Here is a 26923-nt window from a genome sequence, read left to right as displayed (position 1 = left end):
AATGGCAAGATTTCATTCTTCCTGATCGTTGAGAAATACTTCATTGCATATATATACCACATCTTTTTCATCCATTCATCAGTCGATGGACATTTGGGCTCTTTCCATAAGGCGGCTATTGTTGATAGTCCTGCTATAAACATTGGGGTGCATGTGCCCCTTGGAATCAGCATTTTTGTGTCCTTTCAATTAATAGCTAGTAGTGCGATTGCTGTATTGTAGGGTAGCTCTATTTTTCGCTTCTTGAGGAAACTACATACTGTTTTCCAGAGTGGCTGCACCAGTTTGCATTCCTATCAACAGTGCAAAAGGGTTCCCCTTTCTCCGCATCCTCACCAACATCTGTTGTTTTCTGACTTGTTAATTTTAGCCATTCTGACTGTGTGAGGTGGTATCTCATTGTGGTTTTGATTTGTATTTTCCTGATGCCAAGGAATCTGGAGCATCTTTTTATTTGTCTGTTGGCCATTTGGATGTCTTCTTTGGAAAAATGTCTATTCATGTCTTCTGCCCACTTTTTGATTGGATTTTTTGGGTTTTGGGTTTTGAGATTGATAAGTTCTTTATAGATTTTGGATACTAACCTTCTTTTTTTAAAGATTTTATTTATTCACTTGACAGAGATAGAGAGATAGAGAGAGGGAACATAAGCAGGGAGAGTGGAGAGAAAGAAGCAAGCTTCCAGCAGAGGAGTCTGATGTGGGGATCGATCCTAGAATGCCAGGATCATGCCCTGAGCCAAAGGAAGACGCTTAACGACTAAGCCACCCAGGCACCCCAAGGATACTAACTCTTTATCTGATATGTCATTTGCAAATATTTTCTTCCATTCTGTAGACTGCTTTTTAGTTTTGTTGTTTCCTTTACTGTGCAGAAGTTTTTTATCCTGATGAAGTCCCAATAGTTCATTTTTGCCTTTGTTTCCCTCGCCTCTGGTGATGCGTCTAGTAAGAAGTTGCTACGGCTGAGGTCAAGAGATTGTTGCCCGTGTTTTCCTCTAGGATTTTGATGGATTCCTGTCTTACATTTAGGTTTTTCACCCATTTTGAATTTATTTTTGTGTGTGGTGTAAGAAAGTGGTCCAGTTTCATTCTTCTGCATGTAGCTGTCCAGTTTTCCCAGCACCATTTATTGAAGAGATTGTCTTTTTTTCCATTGGATAGTCTTTCCTGCTCTGTGGACCATTAATTGATCGAGGGTCCATTACTAGGTTCTCTATTCTGTTCCATTGATCTATGTGTCTGTTTTTGTGCCAGAACCATACTGTCTTGATGATTACAGCTTTGCAATACAGCTTGAAGTCCGAAATTGTGATGTTTCCCACTTTGCTTTTCTGTTTCAACATTACTTTGGTTATTTGGAGTCTTTTCTGATTCCATACGAATTTTAGAATTGTTTGTTCCAGCTCTGTGAAAAATGTTGGTGTTATTTTGATAGGGATTGAATTGAATGTGTAGATTGCTTTGTGTAGTGTAGATATTTTAACAGTATTTGTTCTTTTGTATGAAGTAAATTTTTAGACAACTTAAAAAGAAAGCTCAGTACTCATTGAGACTGCAGAATAAAAGTAGACAGTTTGGGGTTATGGCTCAAGGCTTACACCATGCTAATAGGATCATGATTGTTCTAGAATATTTAATGTGGCTTGCACTCAAAAATCTGCCAAGGAAAGCTCTCTGGTCTGCCTGCTGCTGATTCCTGTTTTTTAACTATCAATCTTCAGAGAGGTTTGATAAAATCTACATTCTAAGTAAAAGGTGATAACTTGTCATCCATGGAGGAATTCAGTACATGAGGTTCAGAATTTCCTCCAAGTCAGCATCCAAACAATCCTCAATACTTCGTGAGCTTACCTAAATCCCACCCAGTAAAAGTAAGCTCTCCTTCTTCCGCTGAGCTCACAAGGCATCGTGCCCTCAACCCAACCCCCCCAAATATTCCCACCAGATCCTTATAGGTGAAAGAGCACAGCAGGACACCTGGAGCTAGAGACCTCAGGCCATCGGGTCCCAGGAGAGTTAACTCAGCCAAGCTCAGCAGGCGGTGACTGAAGGTTCAAGTCAGAAGTTGTGAAGCACGAGGGGAGGGGAGATAATCAATAGAGCAACTGCACTGTATTTAACAGTCATTGGGTCAGCATGAGGCCAACTGCACCCACGTGGTTAGATAGATGATTTGGTTCCTTGTGCCACACAGTGAGGGCAGCAGTGGTCTCCATCCCTGCTTTCTCACTGGTCTGTTTTCTCCCCAGTTCCAGAAAAGAGAAGGATATATAATTACATGAGTTCACTGTTGTTGACACTAGATTAAGAAAGGCATCCAGAGGCCCTGGTTCCCATGTCCTTACTTACAGACGAGGGGGAGCAAGAGCAAGGCTTAGATAACCAGGTTACTGGAGATAATGAAGTGGAATCCACAAATTTAAGAGCAGGGAGCTTCTTGCACTGTACATGGTCTTTCTCACAGTCGGTGCTTTACAATATTCCCTGGGTTGATGAATGAATAAACTGAGCACATGTCCTTGCTCCATTTTCTTCTTTATGATGTCAACACTTGGCTAAGTGAAGAGCGGTTGATTTGTAAGTTCCCATGTGAAAGATGAAGAACTGCCAGCAAAAGAGTACACTGACAAAGATCTGGGGGGTCAGACTGGTTCATAAGCTGTAAGTCACTCCTTCAACCCATGTCCTTAAGCACCAACCAAGCAGTATGCTAGGTGAAATGTGCATGATCGCAACAGTTAATTGAGGAATCTAGTTCTGGGCTACACAGTCAGAAGTCTAAATCAGGAGAAAGATTCTTTGCTACGACTGTATGCCAGGCTTTATTGCAACCCAAGGCCAACATCATCAGGTTGATTTTCTAAAATGTTAAGAAGTTGCCTGCCTATAAATAAAGCTTTAGAAATGCAGCTTCTTCTCCCAGGCAGAAGTCAACACTGACCCTCTCACTAAGGCTAAATATTCACCTAGCTACAGTGGCCTGCAGCCAGGGACTCCAGGTTTCCCAGGCCCCCTTGAACCTGGCTACTTCCCAAGTTGCCCAAGGGAGAGAATTCAGAGTCCTAACGAGGCAGGGAGATCCTCAGCCCCAAAAGGCAGACTCCCTCCAATTGTTTTCTGGTCCAGGCCCCATTTCTCCACATCCAGTGGACACAGGCTTCCAGGATCTCCAACCCTTGGTGGTATAAGCAGAAAGCGATGAAGTCCTTCTGGATACCTCCCCTGTCATCCGCTCCTACTCCACTCATGCCAAGAACAGCCTGTTCTAGACCTGTATCATTTCCTGAATCTGCTGTCCCTAATCTAGGGGACCAGCCCAGCTCAAGTCACTGCCATCCATGCCTTCAAACCTGCAGTTGCCTGCTGACTCTCTCCCCTATACCACTGGGGTCCATTAGCCTAGTCTCCAATCCTTTACATGTGATCTCAGCAAGTTGGCCCCTGGGTAGTTTCCCCATGGATTTCAGAACAAAACCCCAAATCTTCATTGTTTGGGCTCACAGAACTCCTCTTCCCCTGGGTCCTTCTTCCCATTTTTCAGGCTCCAGTCTCATGGCCCATCCTTCACATCCTTGTGAAGGTCACAACCCTCACACCACAGGGCCTCTGTCTGTGCTGTTCCCTCATATGGATATCATTCCCCCTCTTAACTATTCCTCCTTTAGATTCCAGCTTCATTGGCATTCTCGATAAGAGGAGCCAGTCCTACTGCCCACATCCCAACCAGGGTAGTACAAATGCTGACACCCTCAACTTCTCCATGTGGTACCAATCATAGCTACAACTGTTCAACATGTTCAAATCTGTCCACTCTAACAGACTTCAAGGGTCATGAAGGCAGGGGTTCCCTCCTTTAAGCCCAGTGCCTACTAACCCAGCAAGGTAGAGGCTTAAATAACAATGACTGTCTGGCTGACTGGCTGGCTGGCTGGCTGGCTGGCTAAATGTGTAGATAGATAAATAAGTGGGTGGTTGGATGGATGGATGGATGGATGGATGGATGGATGGATGGATGGATGAAAGGATAAGTGAGTGGTTAGATCGATGGGTGGATGGATGGATGGATGGATGGATGGATGGATGGATGGATGGATGGATGGATGAGTGGGTGGCTGGCTGGCTGGATAGGTGAGTAGGTGGACTGATGGCACCAAAAACCACAGGGAGATCTTAGGGGTTCTGAGAAAGGATTTCTGGACTATCTCAAATATCTTATTAAAATAAGAAGAACATAAGGGAGACTTCTGCAGGGTATCCAACCAGAGTTTGAGAGAGGCACCTTATGCCTTGGGGAGGTTGAAAGCCAGTGAGTTCATAACCCCCATGACACCCTAACTCAAATCTCTGTGGAGGGTCAATGTAGCAGACATGGGTGCCATGCCCATAACCCCTTGGCAGCCCCCAGCCATTCTCCTCCTGAGTGTTCCTTCTGGTGAACTAGGTTCTCTCTGTCAGCCCAGAGTGCCAAGAATTTGTTGTTTCCAATGAGGAGGGTAGCTGGAAGAGAGCTGCCACAGCCCCATCTCCTTGCTTGGAAAGCTGATGATATCACCCTAAGGGTTCTGGAGACCATGCTCTAGTAGACCCAGTGTCACCTGCATGCTCAGGCACCCTCTGTTGGTTTCCCCCCGTTCCCATCTGACTTCCCCTCTCAAATAAATGACTTGTCCCAATCTTTGTCTCAGGGTCTACTTCTGGGGGAGGATAGCCCCAGTGAGTAACACATCTATAACTTCAGGAAAAGCACCCTTTGCTTCAGGGGCCTTTGATGAGCTGCTGGGAAGAAAGGGGCCTGCTGTGGTCAGGATTCTCAGAACTCCAGCCCTTCCTGCTAACCCTGAGCTGGGGGAGGCAAGAATGCAAGTCCGGGGCCATGAGGCCAGAAACATTTTTCTCTTTTCTTTCTGATGCTTTTTGTGACACTGCTACCTCACAACACAATATTTGCACTGTGAAACCCAGAAAACTGCCAAATTTCATCTCATTTGGTTTAATGTTCTTTAGGAGCTTGGCATTGTGTTAGACAATCAGTCATTCCCACGGCCCAGTTCCTATTTAAAAACTGCCCATCTATTTAAAGTTCACGATGGGGGGATAAAAGAAAAAAGACTTCCAAAGCCAAAGGGAACATGAGATAGGCAGAAGAAAAATCCAGTTTGCTTCTAAAAAAGGCTGAAAATTATAACCATCCGTGTCCTCATGTCTCAAGTCTGAGATTTTTTTTTTTCCTCTTCTGGTTGTTTGCAAACCAAAGTGGAATTTTATTATGGGTTACTAAGTGAGCTTTTTCAAGTTCCTAGTCCCCAAAAGTCTCCACTCATTCCGTAGCATGCCATTTAAGTTCCTCTTGCAGATGGGAAAGACAAGGGAGCCCAAATAAAGCAGCGGGCGTCTCTGAGCTGGAACCGCCTGCCCCCCTACGCTGCTGCATTTCCCCAGCGATTAGCCAGAGACCCAACACAGCCGTCTGACCTCTTCTATGAACAACAAAACCGTGATGAAGGCAACAGGAGTCAGAAAACTATTCACTGCAGGAAGCCCCAGTATCCGGTAAGAAATAAGAAGAACAACAGTACAGGATGCGCCTTGGGTTAGGGGGATGTGAAAAGCCCTCAGTCTTTGTCCTCTTCCCTGTGCCAGAGCGTCTGCGTCCCAGCCCTCAGTTCTCCTTGGAGCTCAGCTGCGCCTGCTGCTGTCACTGCAGGGCCACCAGCCTCCTGCCAAGAGGAACACGGGGCCATGATGGCCACCTCTGCCGGGCTGCCGCTGCTGCTGCCGCTGCTGCTGCTACTGCTGGGCCAGCCCCGGGCGGGGGCCGGCGCTCACAGGGAAGCCGTGGTGTGCGCGGGGAACGCCTGCTACACGGCCCACTGGGGCAGGCTGAGCGCTGCCGAGGCCCAGCTTCACTGCAGCAAGAACGGGGGCAACCTGGCCACGGTGAGGAGTGAGGAGGAGGCCTGGCACATCCAGCGAGCCCTCACCCAACTCCTGGAGTCAGAGGTGACCCTGGCAACTTGGGTGGGCAAGTTCTGGATCGGGCTCCAGCGTGAGAAGGGCAAGTGCTTAGACCCCAGCTTGCCGCTGAAAGGCTTCAGCTGGGTGGGCGGCGGGGAGGACACGCTTTACACCAACTGGAACAAGGAGGTCAGGAGCTCTTGTATCTCCAGGCGCTGCGTGTCCCTGCTGCTGTATCTGTCCCAGCCATCCCATGCCAGCCATCTGCCCAAGTGGTCTGAGAGCCCCTGCGGGAGCCCGACCTCTCCGGGAAGCAAAATCGAGGGCTTCGTGTGCAAGTTCAGTTTCAAAGGCATGTGCCAGCCTCTGGCTCTGGGGGGTCCAGGCTGGGTGAACTACACGACCCCGTTCAATGCCACCAGCTCTTCCCTGGAGGCCGTACCCTTTGCCTCTGCGGCTACCGTGGCCTGTGGGGACAGGGAAGATGGTCAGGAGCATTACTTCATGTGCAGGGAGAAGGCCCCTGATGTGTTCGACTGGGGCAACTCGGGCCCCCTCTGCATCAGCGCCCAGTATGGCTGCAGCTTCAACAACGGGGGCTGCCAGCAGGACTGCTTTGAGGGGGGCGACGGCTCCTTCCGCTGCGGCTGCCGGCCGGGCTTCCGGCTGCTCGACGACCTGGTGACCTGTGCCTCCCGGAACCCTTGCAGCTCCAACCCATGCAGAGGGGCAGCCACCTGTGAGCAGGGACCCCATGGGAAGAGCTACACGTGCCACTGCCCCCGAGGCTACCAGCTGGACTCAAGTCAGCGGGACTGTCTGGACGTGGACGAGTGCCAGGACTCCCCCTGCCCACAGGAGTGTGTCAACACCCCTGGGAGCTTCCGCTGTGAGTGCTGGGTGGGCTATGAGCCCGGCGGCCCTGGAGAGGGGTCCTGTCAAGATGTGGACGAGTGTGCGCCTGGCCGCTCGCCCTGCGCCCAGGAGTGCACCAACACCGACGGCTCCTTCTACTGCTCCTGTGAGAAGGGCTATGTTCTGGCTGGTGAGGACAGCACCCAGTGCCAGGACGTGGACGAGTGTGCGGACATGGAGAACGGCCTTTGTGACAGCTTGTGCCTCAACACACAGGGGTCCTTCCGCTGCGGCTGCCTGCCGGGCTGGGAGCTGGGCCCGGACGGGGTCTCGTGCACCCCTGGCCCCATGTCTCTGGCACCACCGTCTGGGTCTCCCCAGGGGGAGGATGCGGGAGATAGAGAGGGGAAGCTTGTGTATTCTGCCACAGTGTCCAGGCCCACCAGGGGCCCTGAGGGCACCTCCAAGGAGGCGCCCACCACAAAGGGACCCTCCCTCCCACGCAATGCCCCCATCACCCTGGCCGCACCTGACATGCTGGCTCCCAGTGGGCCCCCTGGTGTTTGGATGGAGCCCAGCACCCATCAAGCCATGGCCACCACTGGCAGAGCGGAGAATACTGACGAGGATTCCGTGGCCAAACAAAGCGATGAGGGCACCGATGGGCAAAAGCTGCTGTTGTTCTATATCCTGGGCACAGTGGTGGCCATCTTACTCTTACTGGCTCTGGCTCTGGGGCTGCTGGTCTATCGGAAGCGGAGAGCAAAGAGGGAAGAGGAGAAGGAGAAAAAGCCCCAGAACGCGGCTGACAGCTACTCCTGGGCTCCAGAGCGAGCAGAGAGCAGGGCTTTGGAGAATCAGTACAGGTAAAGGAGGCCACAGGTCACCCAGAGGGGGTGGGAGGGTGGGCATGACGGGGAGGCGGGAGGGCAGGGACCAGCACACAAAGCAGGTGGAGTACAAGGGGCAGGCATTGAGCAGGCTGTCAGCCCACAGGCGTTCACTAGCCAGTGGCCCTGCCTGGGGCGCGGAAAACGTGGGTCTCTCCCAGGGTCTCAATGTGCTCGGCGGGTCACAGCAGCTTCCAATGCTGTTGTGGTTGTTTTCTGTAGTCCGACGCCAGGGACGGACTGCTGAAGGTGAGACGGCCCCAGAGACACTGACAATCGGCCACCACCTCCCTCAGAGTTTACACACCCCATCAGAAGGGGGGACTCACATCCTTCCAAAAGACTGGACTGGAATCTTAGCAAACAGTTGTAAACCTTCTTAAAAGCCTGGCCATTTGGAATATACAGGTATTTTCTACATGTGCGTGGTATTCCTGAAGTGGAAGCAATGGGTTGGGATGTCATTTCGGGAATTTTGTGAATATTAACAATTCTCACTCCCTTATCTTGTCAAATGCAAATGTGACTGATTTCAAGTCTCCCACTGATTCTGGGTTAGGGGCTTACAAATCAGGTGCTAACAGGGCTCCTTTTGAACTGCTTCTCTGCTCACTGGAATCATCTAAGAAGAAAAGGTGGTCTGCTAATGCTAATTAGGATTGGAATGATTTGTTCCTCTTGGTAGAACAGAGACTAAATCAATTGTTTAATTACATAAGAAACTTTTTTTTTCCTTTTTGTCAAAAGGAACATATTCAGGACTGGAAACCTTTCTTAACATTTGCATTCATGCATTTTCTCATCATAAGCCCTGCTGAGCTTTATAGTTGGAATCCTGCAGAATGACCAGAGTACACTGATCTGCTTAGGTAGCAAGGACGCTGGAAGTTTAGAAATTACATTTCCTAGTTCTTAGTGTCTCTAATGGTCTTGGATTTATTTGTAAATGAAGTCTGGAAAGTGTGGGAGAAGTATGAAGTGAGTCGAAAGTGTTTTTGAAAGCAAGTACTCCGAAGAGCTTGAGAGAGAACCCCGGGGTTTGTTTCACAAATACTTGAATGAATCCATCTAAATGCACTTGCGTTAACACATACTATTGATGAGGTGAACGCACACAAGGAAAAAAGCTGGAGGTCTTGTCTCTGGGCTAGTGCAGCCCCGAGACACCTCCCATGCCACCTGCCTTCTCTGCATGCTGCTCTGAATTTAAACGTTCTGATCACAAATGAACGAAGTCCTGAGAAGTCTCTCATTCTGATTATTAAGGCTGTGTGAGCGGGATAAGATGCTGAGTTTTAAAAGTTGGCATCATAAGGAATTTTAACATAGCTCACAGCTGTATTGCTTCTTAAGAACATGATCCTGACTTGTGCCTGTAGCTTGCAAGTCAGGGACCACAGGGACCGGCAGTCAGTACACTGTCCCCATTCTGTTTGAAGAACGTTTGTCACATTTTTCTCTATTTCTTAAAAAAGCGGGGGAGATGGGAGGGAGAGAGAAAAAGAGAATGGCTCAAATCTTTTGCAACCACAAAAACCACTCAAAGCAGTTTTAATTTATTTTTAAATGCTCCCTTGCAAAGGTTTCCCTTCCCTATGTAGTGGTGGAGAGTACTCTCTCCCCACACAGTTCTGCCTGTGTCACTGGAAAGCAGCTCAGAGATTCATCAATGGTCAGAGCTGTTAAAAACTGCCTGACTAGCACCGGGAGACCTCAGGTCATCTGCAAGCTTGTTGTGTCACCTTGCAGAACAGAATGGGAGTGTGTCTCCTTCTAGGGATTCCAAAATCTGCCTCTGAGAACCAGAGTGCCCTATTGTTTCTGGTTTTGTGTTAGAAACACATCTGCCCCAGAGGCAGACACCTGGGGCAGGAAGAGCTGCCAGGTGCATGGCCCTCAGAGTTGAGTAAATCCTTCAGCTAATTTTGAAACGTAGATGCTATATTTTAGGGTCTTTTTGTTTTGTTTTAAGAAAATGGGTAACTGATGGAATGGGTGGGTGTAAGGAAAGATGAAGGTTTTGGAGGACTTAGCAAGGTATTTGGAACTTTTGCTTTTTAAAGACATCTAATATTATTTAGATTTCAGTTTAAATACTGATGCTTAACACCCAAGGAGACAAAGGTTGTATCCACTGGCCACAGGACCCTTGGTTGTCTGTTGTGTGGGAACCAACCATGCCACTATTCGGACGATTTTAAAGAGTTGGCTGGATGCATTGCTGACAATATCTGCACTTACATGAAATAAATGCAAATTCATCAGCTTTTCCTCCAGGCTTTTACAATTCCATCTTGTAACTAGAAGGAAGGAGGCATCCCTATTCTAGGCTTCCCCTAAGCCCCTCTGGGGATCTGTGGGACCTTGTACCGGCTGAGGTCACAAATGTGCCTTCTCATTTTTAGAGTCTGATTTCTTCTGCAGTGCATCCCCGATTCTGGCTTCTGTGTTCGAATCTCTCTGTGGGTAAGAAGCCCTATCCCCGACAGCATGAAGACCGCAGATCCCCACCATGAAACACGCAAGGGGAGAAATGGTCTGGTAAATAATTTCTCAATATCCCCTCCAGCAGAATCTGCCCCTTCTTGGGTAGACGAGCCCTACCTTGTTTCCCAGCCGCTCCGACCAGCGGCCAAGGTCTCAGAACTGGATGACATTAGGCAGTGAATCTGATGAAAACCACTGACCTCAAACAGATGCTGTTCTCCTATTTGATATCTCTGTCATTTTGTCTGGGGGATGGGAATCTCTGTTTGGGGAGATGGGGGCCCACAGCTGTGGTTAAACAAATGCTCACTGTCCGTGTGGCCATTAACTAAATGCCCATTGGCCAACAGTACTTTTATCCAGAATCTCCCCAGGTGCCTCGGCCATGACACGCCTGAGAAATGGAAGGGGTGGAGCATGGGAGAGGTAGGCTCTGCCATGTACAGACTCCTCCAGCTGTGTCCCTGAGCTGGGCAGGGGAAGACTGGGCACTGTTCTGTCTGTGAGCTGCCAAGTAGCAGAATGGCCAGGGCAATGTGAAAGGGAGACAGTTTCACTTGTCAACAATCTCAAAGACAATGGAGACTTGTGTCCAAATAGAATTTCCCATATTCAATAATTCTAGGATGCTCCTGGAAAAACTATATTCAGAACAAACCCACCCTGTCCCCTCTCTCTGTCTTCCATGGCAGATCATTTAAGGGGAGGATGTCTCCTAAAACATGCAGCCCACTATGCTCCTTCCTGAATTCAAGGATGCTCCCTGCTCTTTTTTATTCATTTGCACGCGTGATGCAGGACAAGCCCCATCTTGGCATCTGAGGAGTGTATCAAGCAAAGGTGGGGCAGTTATCTGAAAAGGCCTTGGAAGTGGTGGACCCGGTGGGGCCTTTTGTAGGGTGAACCCACCCCTGCTCAGCATTGTGACCTCGAGGCTGGGGTCCCTATGGTTCACCCACATACCTGATTATCATAATCATGACATCTGGTGCTACACAGCTGCGTGGTGTTTTCCCAGCAGCATAAAGTGGGTGACTCAAGTGGGTTCTTGAGGGATGCAGGCTGACATCCTCCTTGTGATTAGGCAAAAAGGTGGAATAAGAGTTAAACATGTATGTGAGTGTGTTTATGTACATGGTACAGGAAGAACTAAGTTGGAAATCAGTCTCTCTCCCTGAAACACACATGTGCGTGTTGCTGTTTTTACCTTCCGATCAGCAGCCCCAGTTTGAACACATCCTGATGGAACCTGGAGTTTTACCACAGAACGACCTATGGAGAATACGGATGTGATCATTAACTAATTTTATCCAACCCTCTCTCTCACAAATATTCCTGTGAAAACTAAAAGAACAGAGGGGAGATTTGACCCAAAAAAAGTACTAATTCAAAATAATGCAGATTTTAAAAGCAAATATAGGACAGCCTTTTCCTATTATTTTTCTCCTTAGCTTCTCCATTGTCTGAATCAGGAAAACAGGAAAGCATGGCTTTCTAGCAGCTGCAAAATGGCGTAATGTCCCCTCCATATTTCCATCACCTTAAACAATAGATTTAGCATGGGAATCTGAGATATGATCCCTGAAAACATCTGTCCCTGTCTGGCTGCAAAACCTATTGCTCGTGTCTGTGTGGATTGTGGCATTTGTCCACACACACACACAAGCTGATAATCAAAATTCTCGATGTATTCTGTAATCAAATACCATATGCCATTCCAGATTCCCGAAACTAATACTTGCTGAAGTGGTTTTTTAAAAAAAAATGAATTATGTTTTGATCTGTTCTTGGAGATCATGCCCATCTATTTTAGGAAGAAACTCTGGAAATTCTTTCTTATATTGTTCCTCTTATCTGCAAGGGGGCAAGCATTTCCTTCCCGCAGATTTTGCCCACTGTTCTGGGCTGGGTTCTTTACGCGTATTTGGCTGAAGCTTGAATTAGGTCTTTCACGAGGCCTTGTTCTGTAATACTTGATGTGATTGTAAATGTCAGTCATCACTGCATGAACGCTAGATGAGAATGTAAGTATTTTTAAATCTTGTATTTGAAATGTGGTCCACTAATTCTGCCATTGTGGGATTTCTCTATCAGGCTTCTTTCTGTCCTGGGCACGACCGTTCCCAGGGCGGGGAGGACAGGCTTGGCCGCTGCGTCGGCCTTAGAACTCTGAGAAACCAAGGGGCATCTCAGGTCCGCCTCAATGAGTAGCCTGCTTGTTGTCCTTTGTGTTTTATGTCACATGTCTAACCTAATAAACTCTGGAATGCATTTGTTGTCAACTGGTTTTAATACACTTCATAACAACTCAAAATACATGGCAGAACTTGAATTCATGGTCGTTAAACATATCTGTTTCCCTTCTCAAAGGGTTGCTTAAAAAAAGTACCTTGCCTGGCTCATTTCTGCATCTTTACCTACTGGTCATGACACTAACTCCAGGGCACGTAGGTTGGGGCAAGGCCCTGTCCAAGGGGTCAGGCACATTTAGAAGGACTGGGCCACACTATGTCCTGTGTCCCAGCTGCTGAACCCAGGCAGGCTGGACTCGATGCTTCCAGATTTTGTCTTCTGATCCAAGTCTACTCCCTCATGCCTCTCTGCCCGTTTAATTCCTTGCATCGTTTTAATTGCATGGGGGACACCTGGTGCGGGATTAAACATGTCCAGTTTGTGTGATGTGGAAACTCCGTTCTGTAATTTCATAGGAGCATTTGTCACCAATTTGTCAGCAAAGCCTTTTCTGTTTGTTTAGCTAATTGCACAGCAGACCAGATCCCTCACTGCTTGGCTGCACGAATCTCACTGTGCCTGGAAGCTGGGGTAGCAGGTGGTTGGATCTGAGTCTGCCTGCCTCTCAGACTGTGTGCCTGGTGAGAACAGTGCCTGGGTAGGAGAAAGTGCTCTGCTGTCATGTTAAGGGACAAGACACCTGTGATAACCATTCATTGCTTAGGGTTAAATAAAGCTGATTCTTTTAGCAGTCCAGTCACTAACAAAATACATTTGGAAATTCTGTCTTAATATGAACAAGCATGGCTGGCCCCAACACACACACACACACACACACACACACACACACACACACACACACACACCATGCAATGTTAACGTCCTTCTCTTTCACACTGAAAAACCTGAGGCCACTGTTTCCTAATTTAGGAAAAGCCCATGAACAAAAATGCCAAATTTAAACTCCTCTTGGTGACTTTTGCTATCTGCTCATTAAAATAACAAATATTAGATACATCTTTCAAATATGAATCATTTAAGAAGAAATTCAATTCATACAGAGTTCTATTTATTGCACAATGCAAAGTCCATTTGTAACAGATGACATGTAGATGTTGTATGCAAGTAATGAATCATGGAACTTTATTTTTTGTTTAATTTAATTTTATTTATTTTTTTAATGTAAAGTTCTATGATTCATTAGTTGCATATAACACCCAGTGCACCATGCAATACGTGCCCTCCTTACTACCCATCACCAGCCTATCCCATTCCCCCACCCCCCTCCCCTCTGAAGCCTATGGACTCTGAATCATGGAACTTTACATAAAAAACTAGGGATGTACTGTTGGTGACTAACATAATATAATAAAAAATATTATAAAATTAAAAAAATAAAGTGTAAAAAAAAATAAATAAGCCAATAAATAAATAAATAAATACAAGACTCACATGCCATGGAATTTAACACGAATCAAATGAACATATCGAGTTCTCAGCTGACCCCTAAATGTATTCAGTAAGAGGAGACAGGGCACAGATAATAAATCCGCAAACTCGAAGGCTCAATTAGCCCTTCACAGCTTCCCTAGACCTCCCCCTCCAGGTCATCCTTTGTGGAGGAAATGATGGACAGGTAAGTGGTGAAAAGGTGAGGAAAGTGCAGCAAAGAAATGAAAGCAGGATAACCCAGGAGGCCGGCAACCACCCCCGGGGAGCCTCACGTGGCTGCACATGCAGGTCCTCACCTCAGCCTCCTGGTGCCCAGACCTCGGCCAGTGAGTCACTGCCCCACCCTGAAATCTTTTGTTGGGTTTTTATGTGAAGTCTGTCATCTTTGACTTGGATGTTGATCTTCTCTTGTGGTTGAAAACTGGTCCATAGAATTCAACTGTAGGGTAGAAAGGAAGAAGGAAGGAGGGAAGGAAAGCAGGAAAGAAGGAGGGAGAGAGAGAGGAAGAAATGGAAGAAAGGAAAGAAGAAATGGAAGGAACACAGAGAGGAAAAAGGCGGGAAAGAGACAGAAGGGAGGGAGAGAGAGAGAAGAGGGGGGTGAAGGATGACTCGGATGTGGCCAAGGTCATCGGGTCACCATTCACACATCTCAACTTTAGTCTGAGATGCTCAGAGGCCATTTGTCCTCACTGCCATCTGTAACTTACTGGACCACACTTGCAGAAGACAGAGCTCTATTTCTGCTGAGCTTGGCTGAGGACCAACACCCTCTGTATCGTGCTCTTGCCACCTCTTCCTGCAAAGCACTGCTTATCTCTTCCACTTCATGGTTTATGCCTGTCTCATAATTCATAGCATAATGTCTTAACCTGGGTCAATGCCTTCTGTGCTGTAGAGATCCTTCTACGTTCAAATAGCACATGAAAGTAATGAAATTTGTGAGGCAGAAGCAAATAATTGTGCCTTTTACCTTCTTTCCCCAGAGTCTTCTTCTCCCCAAAAGGTTATATCACAAATCAAGTGTTTCACTTTCTTGTCAAAATAATCATCTGCACCCAAGCAGCTGACCCCTGGGTATCCTAGCCCACCTTCTCTGGTCACAGCATGTGTGTTGCATGTGGGTTCTGGCTCATCCATGGCCTTTGTCCGTGTCATCATCTCTCACGGTGATGTGGCTTTGCTGACCTCCTCATATTTCCATCAGTTTTGCTTTGTACTTAAGGCAGATCCTTTACCAACATGAAATAGAACTGTCTGACCATGTTCATATTATATTTTATCTAAACTATTGCAACTTATATACCTGATTAACCAGTTGCATTTGATGAACAATTTTTCATTTTTAAGCATTTAAAACATTTTCAGCTTCCTTGTGTCTCCTTGTTCTTCTCTTGCAAAAAACAAAGGTGGATTTCACTCTCTTCCCCCCCTTCCCTTTTATCCAATCAAAAGTCTGTCTTTTAATGGGAAATCTGACCTATTCACAGTTACTGAGATCACTAGTAAATTTGCATTGCCTCATTTTGTATATTCTATTCATAATGTTTTCTTGGTGCTTCTCTTCTCTCTCTCTCTTCTTATCAATTATTGGCTTGCTTGACATTTCTTTGTCTACTTTTCCCCTTAGTAGTATGGAACACTGTAAGAACTGCTTGTATTCTTCAAACGCTTCATCTTAATTTTTGCCTCACATACTTAAACCTGCACTTCCCCATCAATATCTAATGTTAATTCATAATTATGTCCTTCTCCCTGAAAAAAAAAATGATAAGAACTATAGCAATCCGTGATTTCTTCTCTCTTCTTCTCAAACTACACCAACCCCCAACACTGCCACTCACCTTGATTGCATCTGAATTTTAGCGTTCAATTTCTACACATTCTTTTGATCAATGCCTATTTAGATACTATGAATTTTACATGATCCTTTTCTCTGGTCCCCCTCCCCTAATCCCCAGTGCTCTTGGATTTCATGGGAGTGGAGCTAAATACCAAGCGCTTTGGTTGTTTGGTTTTTGTCTTTTTCTGAGGGGGCCAACAAAGCATCCTTGCATGACCGGAAATACTTCTTTTCCCTATTGAATGGTGGCATACCTGGATAATGATTCCTGGAATATACAGATCTTCCTTGACTTACAGTGGTGTTGCGTCCCACTAAAGCCCTTGTAAGTGGAAAATATTGTGGTTAAAAATGCATTTAATACACCTAACCCCTCAAATATCATAGCTTAGCCTAGCCTCCCATAAACATGCTTGGAATATTTACATTAGCCCACAGTTGGGCAAAATCCTCTAACTCAAACTTTATTCTATAATGCAGTGTTACCTATCCCGCGTGATTTATGGAATACTGTACTAAACGTGAAAAGCATTTACTGAGCCTGGTGATCCCACGGCTGACCGAGAGCTGCCCTTGCTCAGCGTCAGGAGAGAGGACTGTCCCGCACATCACTAGCCTGGGAAGAGATCAAAATTCAGAGTGTGGTTTCTACTGAATGCATATTGCTTTCACATTGTCAAAAAAATCCAAAACCGAAGCTGAATGATCATTAAGTTGGGGACTGCCTGTAAACTATTGTCCCTCAGAACGCTCGAGATGTGGAGCCCTTGCTTTCCTGCAGACTGTTCCCAATGTGAAGGCTGTGGTGGAACGATTATTTCCTTTCACACCAATTTGTTTTCTCTTTTGTTCTTCCCCTGAATGCTTTTATTATTTTCTCATTTTCTTTTGTATTCTGAGGTTTCACTTCAGGTGTGCGGATGTCGTCCTTCTTCACATCTTGCCTGCGCTAGGCGAGCACAACCCATCCCAGGAAGGTGCTTTGTTCTGGCACTTCATGAACTGAGCGTGTGTGTTGGGATTCCTGGCATCCCCTCTGGGCATGCCGAAATCCCGAGAGCTGGGCCTCAGCGCAGAGTTTCTGAGTCAGCAGGTTTGTGATGCAACCCAAGAATTTACATTTCCAATGGGTTTTCAGGTGAAGCTGCTGCTGCTACCAGCCTAGGGATCTCCCCCCTCCTCACTTGCAGAACCTCTGCTTTATTCGGTCTTGGGTAATTTTCTTCTCTTACTATGCCCTCTTGTCCATTCTGCTGATTCTCTTATTCTGGAAACAATTTTGCGATGGTATTGTTTTCTGTGTCTCCTGACTTTCCTTCCATGCTTTCCACCTTTCTGTCCTCTCACAGTGGGTTATAGAACAGTTCCTTTTCTCCAGCCTCCCTCCGAGGGATGCTTGCTCTGCCTTGCTTTTTCTCCCCAAAGCATTGGATACCTTTAACATAGTGTATAATTTCCTCTCACAATTATGATGTATTACTTGTAGTCTATATTTATATAAATGCAAGCTCCACAGGGCAGCGGTCTTTGCTACGACCCAGGCATCTAGACCGGGCCTGGCATACAGTGGTGCTCAATAAATGTTGAACGCATGGCCGACTAGAGGGATTGGAGCAATATAATAGGCAAGGTGAGCCAATGCCACCCCTGGGTGGTCCCATTTGCACCCTTGATGCCTGTAACCTTTCTGTCCCCCACCAGCAGCAAGAGACCATCAATTGCCCCTCCACAGTTTGTTCACCCGACCCTGTCCGGCTCAGGGTGCTGTCCATACTCAGGCTTTCACTAAGGCTCCCCTGGAGTGTGGCCGTCATGTCTGCCCGGCTTCTAAGCTCCTTCCACTCTAGCTCCCAGAAGCAGAGCTGGAGACAAGGATTCCAAAGCAAGTATTTTATTGGGAAGGATGAGAAATTTTGATAGAGTCTCAAACTCTAGGAAATGTTGCAAAACACTGCAGAGTCATTCCGCCTGCAGGACAAGGGAACCAGGATATTAATATAACTCCCACCCATAACAGGTAAAGGGCTGCTCCCAGAGTTGGTGATGAGTAATTCCTGGCACTTCCAGAAGACCCTACATGTGGGTCAAGGGACTGGGGAAACCGTCAGGTGCAGGGACACAGACACAGGCAGATAGGGCTTGACCCCGCGCATGGTGAAGAGCCTAAGGGCTATTGGTTGAGCACTGATAACATCCTCATCTGTCCTTACGCTCAGCTGAGGCACCCTTTCCTTCTTCCACAGCTCATGGCCTGATCTCCTCAGGAGGAAGCTGGGCCCCGAGGAAGGGGTTCTCTTTCTGGATTGCTATAATCCAGAAATCACTTAGTTTCTCGAGTGCTGGCTCAGAGGCTACATGCTTATGTATTGCTAAGAGATGATAAGGTGCTTGAGGGTAGGGACTCCATCTGTATCATGCCTCACACAGTGCTTTACACGTAGTTGAATAACAAATATATTTGTCTTAAGATTTTATTTATTTTTAGAGAGAGAAAGAGAGTGTATGTGGGAGGAGGGACAGAGGGAAAGGGAGAGAGAGAATCTTGAACAGACTCCCCACTGAGCAAGGAGACCAACACGGGGCTCAATACCACGACCCTGAGATCATGACTTGAGCCAAACAAAAGTCAGACATTTAACTGACTGAGCCACCAGGTGCCCCAAGTTGCAAGTATTTTTAAAATTAAAGACCAACTGAATATGTTATTTCATGTGACATGTTGTTAAAGCCATGTACGGGAAGCCAATCATTTAACTTTTACTACTTACTGAATGTGAAAGTAGTATTTATTGAGAAACAGGCACCATTACTCTTCTCACTTTAGAGATAAGGCAGTTGACAAACTTGTGCGTGGTCACACAGCTGCCAGCTGGTGAAGCAGGGGTGGAATCTGTGGCATCAGTCTTAACTACTGGGTTTCCCTGACTCCACTAAAGTGAATGGGAGGTGTCATTCAAACTGTGCCAACCAGCCATAAATTAGACTGGTTGTCCTCTCAACCTGTTCAAGATAGGAAAGGTGGGGCATTAAACAATGGTGGGTGGTTTTAATAATATCTTATGTCCAAATGAACATACCTAAGCTTATGGATGTCCCTCCCCCCCACACACACAGAGGTCCTGGGGCTGGAACTGCTCAAAAGCTGCCTGTCATCCCCAGAGAGACTGTGCACCAGCACCCCACCTACAGATCCCACAGCCGCACCCTCATTGATCCCCAGAGTAGTCCTCCCTATTCTGTCTTGAGCAAGATGACCTGAAAACTATCCAGATATTTATCAGCAGGTGAATGGGTAAAGATTGAGGTTTACCCATACAGTGGAATATCCTCATCAAAAAAGAAGATGACATATTTTGATATACACAATGACATGGGTGAATTTCAAAAATATTATGTTTTGCAAAGTAAACCAGACACATAAGGGTACTCACCTTGCATGATTCCATTTCTGTGAAATTCTAAACCCAGTAACACTATTCTATTGTCTGAGAAAGTAGATCAGTGGTTATATGAGAGTCGGGGTGAGGATTGACCGCAAAGGACCTTGAAGGACCCTCGTGGAGAAAAATATTCTGTCTCCATTTGGTGGTGGTTATATGAGTGTTGGTATTTGTCAAACTCATCAAACCATACATTTAAAATGGGTACATTTTATTGTATGTAAATAATAGCTCATTAAATTGATTTTATTTTGCATTTTATATTTTTAATTTTATTTCCAATATTTAACACGCTGTATAATATATAGTTATATTCATATATAGTTATATTCATTTCCGGTGTACAGTATAGTGATTCATCAATTCTAGACATCACTCAGTGCTCATCATGACAAGTGTACTCTTAATCCCCGTCACCTATTTCACCCACCCCTCCTCCCACCTTCCCTCTGGAAACCACCATTAAGTGGATTTTAAACTCCTGCTTAGTGATGTTATAGATGAAATAAAGGTTTGTAAGTTGTGATCTTTATTTTTTATGGAACAGGGAACCATGACGGAACTGGACTTCATTATTTCAGAGGTAATAAAAAGTGAATGATTCTGAAGTAGCCTTGTAGTGTACAAAATTTCTCCATTGCCTGTATCTTCTTGCTCAGCGTGGGGAGGTACCCCTTGGGTGACCAATCCTCTCTCCACCTCCCTCCAAGGCAGCGTAAGAATTACTAATCCCCTTCATTCTGCCAACCTCCATCAAAACATCCAATAACACCATGAAGAAAGGGGCTCCCTGTCTGTTCCCTGCCTCTCCCCCACACAGAGTATGGACTCTTAAAATGCACATTATTGGGTTATTTCTTTTACCACCCCCTGCCCTCCTGCAAATCATCTAACTACGTTTCTTTCTTCAAGACGGTCAAGTCAAACCTGCCCTTTGGCTTGAAGCCATGCACTTTTAGGGAAGCAGCTTTTTACTATGGAAACAACCTTTTGTGCTATTAAAATTCATAAATAAAAACAACCTTAGAAAAGCTCTTGGTTACTGCAGATGCCAAGTTGGAAGTGAAACCAGTGTCAGCAGTAAAGTCATGGCCTATCATTAAGAGGCTTTTTTTTCCATTGCAGAGGGGAGACCAGATGCCCAGAATGACTTCTTTAATGCTCGCAGAGACTGGATTTGATGTTTAATGGTTTGTGGCTGAATTAAATGTTATTTGTTAACCTCAGCTGCATGTTGAAGGTCTTTAACATGAGACATTTATCCTTTTTGAGCATAGGAAAAGATGATTCATTAGGGCCTTGTTATTTCAAAATTTGGAGTCACAAGGTCTGGAATCAACTCATGGGTTAGCTGAACAAACAAGAAAACAAACCGAAAATAAATAAATAAATAAATAAAGGTTTACTGGGGAAATGAGGTTTATGAGAGATTTTCAGCTGTGGCCTGCTAAAAATTCATCTTCAGGGGCACTTATCTCAATGTTTATATGTATTTGTATAAAATAGATATGAATTATAAATAACTCTTACATAAATGAAAATGAATCAATATCTGTTCTGGGCATTTGATTCTGGTTCGACTTGCAGATGAGGTGAACTAGTAATATTTAGCTGTGAATTTGCCTGCACATAATAAAGCCAGGTTAACATGATGCTTATTTCCATTGCCAGAGTTCAGAAATGGGGGCTCTGGGGTTCCTGCAGCTGCTCTCGGGGCCTTTTTTGGTCTTTCATCACCAGCCTGTGGCTTTCATCCTCATGCTTATGGCATGGCCCACCAGGCCAGTCCTTTTTATTTTCTTTTTTAAAATGAAGAATTTATATGCAGAGAAAGGTACCAAACCCAATGGTACAATCTGATGAGTCTTGATACATGTATACACTGCATAACTGACTCTCCAATCAAGACACCGAGCATGTTGCCACCTGGCACATTTCCCAAGCTCCCTTCCAGTCCGTTCTTACTCCAGAGACAAACACCCTTCTGCTTTCTACCACAATGGATTCATTTTGCCTGTTCTAGAAACTTGCATTGATGGAATCAGAATTTATTGGGTTGAATCCTATCAAGCCATGAAAAGACATGGAGGAACTTTAAATGCATATTGCTGAGGCAATCTTAAAAATCTACATACTGTGTGATTTCATCTATATGACGTTCTAGAAAAAACAAAAGTACAGAGGCAGTGAAAGATTAGTGGTTGTGAAGGGTCAGGGGCAGGGGGAGGGAGAGGGGGACAGGTGGAGCACGGTGAATTTTAGGGCAGTGAAACTACTCTGTATGATACTGTAGTGATGGATACACATCATTATACATTTTTCAAAGCCCATAGAATGCACGACAAAAAGAGTGAACTTCTCATTGAGTGTTTACTGATATCCCTTTATATTATTCAGTTATTGTTTTAGAAATTATATCTAATCAGCTTGTTGAGAGTTAAGACTGGACCACTTTGTATAAAATAACAAGGAACTTGAAACAGCACAATTCCATTAAGCCTGTCTTTTGTATTATTTTTGTCACATATTTTACATTTACAGAATTCATAAATCCTATAATACAGTGTCATAGTCTTTGCTTTATTTTTATAATAATTTTGTATTATATTATGTTAGTCACCATACAGTACATCCCTAGTTTTTGATGTAAAGTTCGATGATTCATTATTTGCATATAACACCCAGTGCACCATGCAATACGTGCCCTCCTTACTACCCATCACCAGCCCATCCCATTCCCCCACCACCTCCCCTCCGAAGCCCTCAGTTTGTTTCCCAGAGTCCATAGTCTCTCATGGTTCATTCCCCCTTCTGTTTACCCCCTCTTTCTTCTTCCCTTTCTTCTTCTACCAATCTTCCTACTTCTTATGTTCCATAAATGAGTGAAACCATATGACAATTGTCTTTGAGGGAATTGAGTAAATGTCATCTTTTATACTTATTCACATATTTACCATTTTATGTGGTTTTTTTTTTTCTTTTTGGAGGTCCAGATTTCCATCTGGTGTCATTTCCTGTCACCTGAGAGTTTCCTTTAGCACCAGTACAGCACATGTCTGCTGGTGCTGAATGGTCTTAGTTTTCTTTTATCTGAGAATGTGTTTATTTCTCCTTCATCCTTGAAGAATATTTTATCTAGACATAATATTTTGTGTTGACAGTGGCTTTTTTGTGTGTTTTAGTACTTTAAAGATATTGTCCATTGTCTTCTGGTTTGCCTCGTTTTTGGTAAGAGATCAGTTTGTTTTTTCCTCTAGCTACTTTTAAGATATACTCCCTATTGTTGCTTTTCATCGATTTGACTATAAGAAACATAGTAATTGGACCTGTAAAAACTTAACAAAATTTTGGAAATTTGGAAAATATTTCATCAAATACCCTGTTGGTACATTCTCTTTCTTCTCTGTAGCCAAGACTACTGAAGCTTTGTTTATTCTTTCTGAAACTATGTGTCTTCCTGTTCTTTAGGCTGATTAATTTCTACTGCGCTATATTCAAATTCATAAGTTCACTGACCTATCTTCCTACCATTTCCCATATGCTTTTAACTTCATAATGTAAAGTTTTCATTTTAGATATTGTACTTTTCGGTATTAGAATTTCCTTTTTTTTTAAATCTCCATTTCTTTGCTGAGATTGTTTATTCAATAGGACTATCTTTTTCTTTAGCTCTTTGAATGTGCTTACAACATTTTCTTTCAAGCCTTTATCTGTTAATTACACCACTTGATTCATTTCATTATGTGTTTCTATCGACTGCTTTATTTTTTAAAATTATGGGTCATTTTTTTTCCTGTTTCTTTCAATGTCTAGTATTTTAAATTGTATGTGACTTTAACACACCTTGGAGACTCTAGTTTGTATAATTTCCTCTGCTCTGTGAGTTTGACTTTTGTTCTACCAGGCTGCTAAATTCCTGGTTGATTTATAGAATTCGTGAAGACTTGGTTTTATGCTTTATTAGGGCAGGTATCTTTTGTTGTTTTCCCCTTAGAGTAAATTCCTTTGTCCTGGGACATCATCTTTACTTCCAAGGTGTGGCTTTGGGGAGGGATTTCAGTGAAAAGGCCATGTGTTTACCAAGCCTTCCTAACTTGGAGGGACTTAAACTCTAAACCCTGTCTCCCCTGTGGTGGTCAGTGGCAGACACATGTGCTTAGCCCTCTCGTCCATCATCTGTGAATTTCCAAAGGGTTTCTTGGATTCTCCCTAGTGCACGTATTTCAGGGGGTTAGTCAAGGCTTTAAGTGTTGCTTACATTTAGATGATTTGGGAGCTCTTCTCTGTGGCTTCCTGTTAATTCCATCTTAATTTTCAGCTGTGCAGACCCTGACCTCCATCCTTTGACACTTTTAGCCAGTAATATCAGGACTGTCTGCAAGTGTCTTAGTAACCCCACACTCTGTGAATTGGGTGTGTGTTCAGGGAAAATATGAATAAACATAGATCTCATCCAAAATAATTTCCTCCTTTAAAGGGTTAAGTCCCTGTAGTTTCTGCCTGATTTTGGTCACTCCCCAGTGACTTCAAATGGTGGATTTTCATATTTCGTCCAGAATTATTACTATTATTTATTTATTTGTTTGTTTGTTTATTTATTTATTTATTTTTACCAGAATCATATCCTAAGCATGTCCTTTTTGAAGGGACCCTCCAGGTCGCTCACCATGCAGTGTTTTTATATTCAGTTGGCTAGAATTTGACAACATGACCATCTCTAGCCCAAGCACTGGAAGGAGGATTTAAAAGTAGGGCTTGTGGACTGGGAAGGAGGGATGGTCACAGAGTGTCTGCAACATTTAAAACATTCTCTAGATCAAAACTTTCACATCTTCAGACTTACCTTCTTTTCTCTCCCAACAAGACAAACACATGCTCCTACATCTCATTTAAATAAATTAGGTTTGACACAATAATTTTAAATTAAAACTGAAGATTAGCCCACGAGTTTTTAATGACCTCGATGCATAGATTCTTGAAGATGATCATATGTCCTTGTAAGCTCTAAGTTTTTAGAGCTATAGATCTTCATAACAATTCCCTGGCCAACAAGGTCTGGGCAGCAATGTTAATACCAGTATAATTGCTGACAACAGGATAAACGGCAACATCCATTTTCTCCGTAACAAGTTCTTGACACTTCCCACATGTCTTCCTGGTTCCACTGCCTGTCCTGGGTGTCCATGGACCAGATCCAGGGATTCGGAGTAACCCTGACTGCGTCATCCAGATTGCGTCATCTAACCGTAGGATGTGGCTTTTATTCTCACTTGGAGAGGGAAGGGAAATGGAGACTTAGAGGTCATAGTGATCATGCAAACAGGGTGAAGAGTAGTAATGATGGCTTTGCCTGGGCTCATCCTTTGTGCCTAGCGTTGTGCTAAATGCCTTATTTCATTATGCACTAGGCACTACGAATTACCCTTTATTTACAGGTGGAGAAATTAAAGCTTAATGACATTTAAGCAATTCATCCAATGCCATGAGCATCAGAAGATCTAAACTGAAGCCTGTCTGACTTCTTAGAACCTTGCTCTTATTAAAACCATATCACTCCCTAAATGTTGATGAAAGAATAGCACAAGGAGACAAGGTTCTATTTATTTTACCAGCTACAGTGTACATTGTATCATTCAAAGAGTTGATCTTTATTCACCCCAGATCAAAAGAAAAAAAAAGGAAAGCAGAGAAAGTTTGACCTTTTAAAAGTTTTATTTTACTCTGAGTAAAATCTGTTAAGAGATAGTTTAGGACAGAGGAGTAGATGCAAGGCTGTGTGGAAAGGGGCTGAAGGGAGGTAAGGGTGGGAGGGTACATGGTGTGTGTGTGTGTGTGTGTGTGTGTGTGGTGTGTACGCATGTGCATCTCAGGACATTGGCTGCAAAACAAGTCTTACAGATTGATACATACCAATCAATGGATCTTTAAATTCATGCCAGTTGCTAAGTGAAATGGAATCTTGTATCCAAGGTGGTTGTTGAGAGCTCAGTAAGCTAACTAGCCTCCCTCTGCCAATGTGACCATCTGTCTCTGGTTGGATGGGACTTCCCATGCTACCTCTTCCTTCACATCCCATTTTTCAGTTAGGGCATTGCCAGCACCATCTTTCTCTGCCTCCTGCACCCCCATGAGACTCTATCAGTATCTGTTAGCATCCAAGGCCTCAGCAACCCTTCTCATCACCAGAAGGGTCCTAGGACTTGGTAAGTGGATACCAAAGGATGGAAGGGTAAGCAGTTTATAAACATTGTATGATGTCGCTGAGAAAACCATTAAACATCTTCTTCTGGACAGGTTCTGAGACACATCACTGGAGGTGGTTTTCATCCTCATGGCAGAGAGCAGGAACCTATGGCACAGAAAGGGCACAGAGAGGGCCAAGAGTCAGCGTTAAGACAGGGCTGAAGAGGGTTTGTGCCAGACCTCGCTGAGGCCCAGGCCTGGCTCTATCCGTGCACCTGTCCACAATGAAGACACCAGGCCTCTTACCTGCAGAGTTTGCTTGTTCAATGTGTTCGTCTGCCTGCAATGAAATGAAGGACTGCTGGGGGAGGGCAGTGAGAGGACCCAGGAATATTCTAAGAATTCAATAAAGTGGAAGTCCTCAGAGCTCTAGATTCAGTACCTTTTAAAACACTTCTTATATGTTTGTGGCTCCTGGAGGCACTATATTCTGAAGTCTACTAAGACTATGGAGTATTTCATTTCTGAAAAAATCAAAGAAGAGTTTGCAGTGGTATGAGGCATTGACTACTAAAAACAGCCCCAAGCTAAACCCTCATGCACTGTTGGTCGGAATGCAAACTGGTGCAGTCACTGTGGGAAACAGTATGGAGACTCTTCTAAAAATTAAAAATAGAATTACCATATGATCCAGTAATTCCACTACTTGGTATTTACCCAAAGAGAATGAAAACACTAATTCGAAAAGATATATGTATTCTCTGTCTATTGCAGCATTATCTGTAATAGTCAAGATATGGAAGCAATTCAAGTGTCCACTGATAGATGAATAGATAAAGAAGATGTGATATATACATACAATGGAATTTTATTCAGCCATAAAAAACAATAAGATCTTGCCATTTCCAAAATCACGGATAGACTTAGAGGGTATTATGCTAAATGAAATAAGTCAGACAGAGAAAGACAAATACCATATGATTTCACTCTTATGGGAAATCTAAAAAACAAAACAAAGAAGTAAACAAGCAAAAAGCAGAAACAGACTCATAAATACAGAGAGCTATGTGGGTGCCAGAGGGGAGGGGCAAAATGGGTGAAGGAGGGAGGGAGATAACAAACTTCCAGGAATGGACTGAATAAGTCATGAGGATGAAAGGTACAACATAGGGAATATAGTTAACGGTATTGTAATGCCGTATGGTAACAGGTGGTAGCTGCCCTGGTGGTTAACATAGCATAACATACAGAATTGTCAAATCATTATGTTATACACCTAAAACTAATGTAATCCTGTGTGTCAGCTAAACTTCAATAACAAAAGAAAAAGAAAAACGAAAACATATCTTCTCCTAGACCGAAAATAATCACCCCATAGATGTTTACGATTTCCTCCTGTGCATAAAACATTGTAATAGGGATATAAAACTTGGTTGTAGCATTCAGAGAACTTACAAATCCTTTGAGAAGCAGACGTGCCAAGAAGAACAACAAAAATAATAGAATTATCATTATTTTTTTTAAATTTGGAGCTTGAGCTAGGCTTTTAAGCTCAAGTATTTGAATAGGTCAGAGCCAAGAGAG

At 44.4% G+C, this 26923-nt stretch overlaps 1 protein-coding gene across 2 annotated transcripts; it reads left to right on the top strand.

The window, feature by feature from the left end:
• The first annotated feature begins 5332 nt into the window (after positions 1-5332).
• Positions 5333-12460, top strand: CD93 (CD93 molecule). Of its 2 annotated transcripts, XM_087853779.1 has the most exons (3): positions 5333-5552; positions 5643-7678; positions 7925-12460. In XM_087853779.1, the coding sequence occupies exons 2-3, from the start codon at positions 5742-5744 to the stop codon at positions 7947-7949; spliced, it is 1962 nt and encodes a 653-aa protein (XP_087709905.1). In that variant the 5' UTR covers positions 5333-5552; positions 5643-5741; the 3' UTR covers positions 7950-12460. The 2 variants fall into 2 exon arrangements, with proteins under 2 accessions (XP_087709905.1, XP_045632742.1); XM_045776786.2 differs by having other exon boundaries at positions 5333-7678.
• The last annotated feature ends 14463 nt before the right edge of the window (positions 12461-26923 follow it).

This window comes from Ursus americanus, chromosome 22 (assembly GCF_024610735.1).
Source record: "Ursus americanus isolate L20-20 chromosome 22, mUrsAme1.1.p, whole genome shotgun sequence".
In the NCBI taxonomy this organism is placed as follows: Eukaryota; Metazoa; Chordata; class Mammalia; order Carnivora; family Ursidae; genus Ursus; species Ursus americanus.
This window is presented reverse-complemented; position numbering and strand designations above follow the sequence as displayed.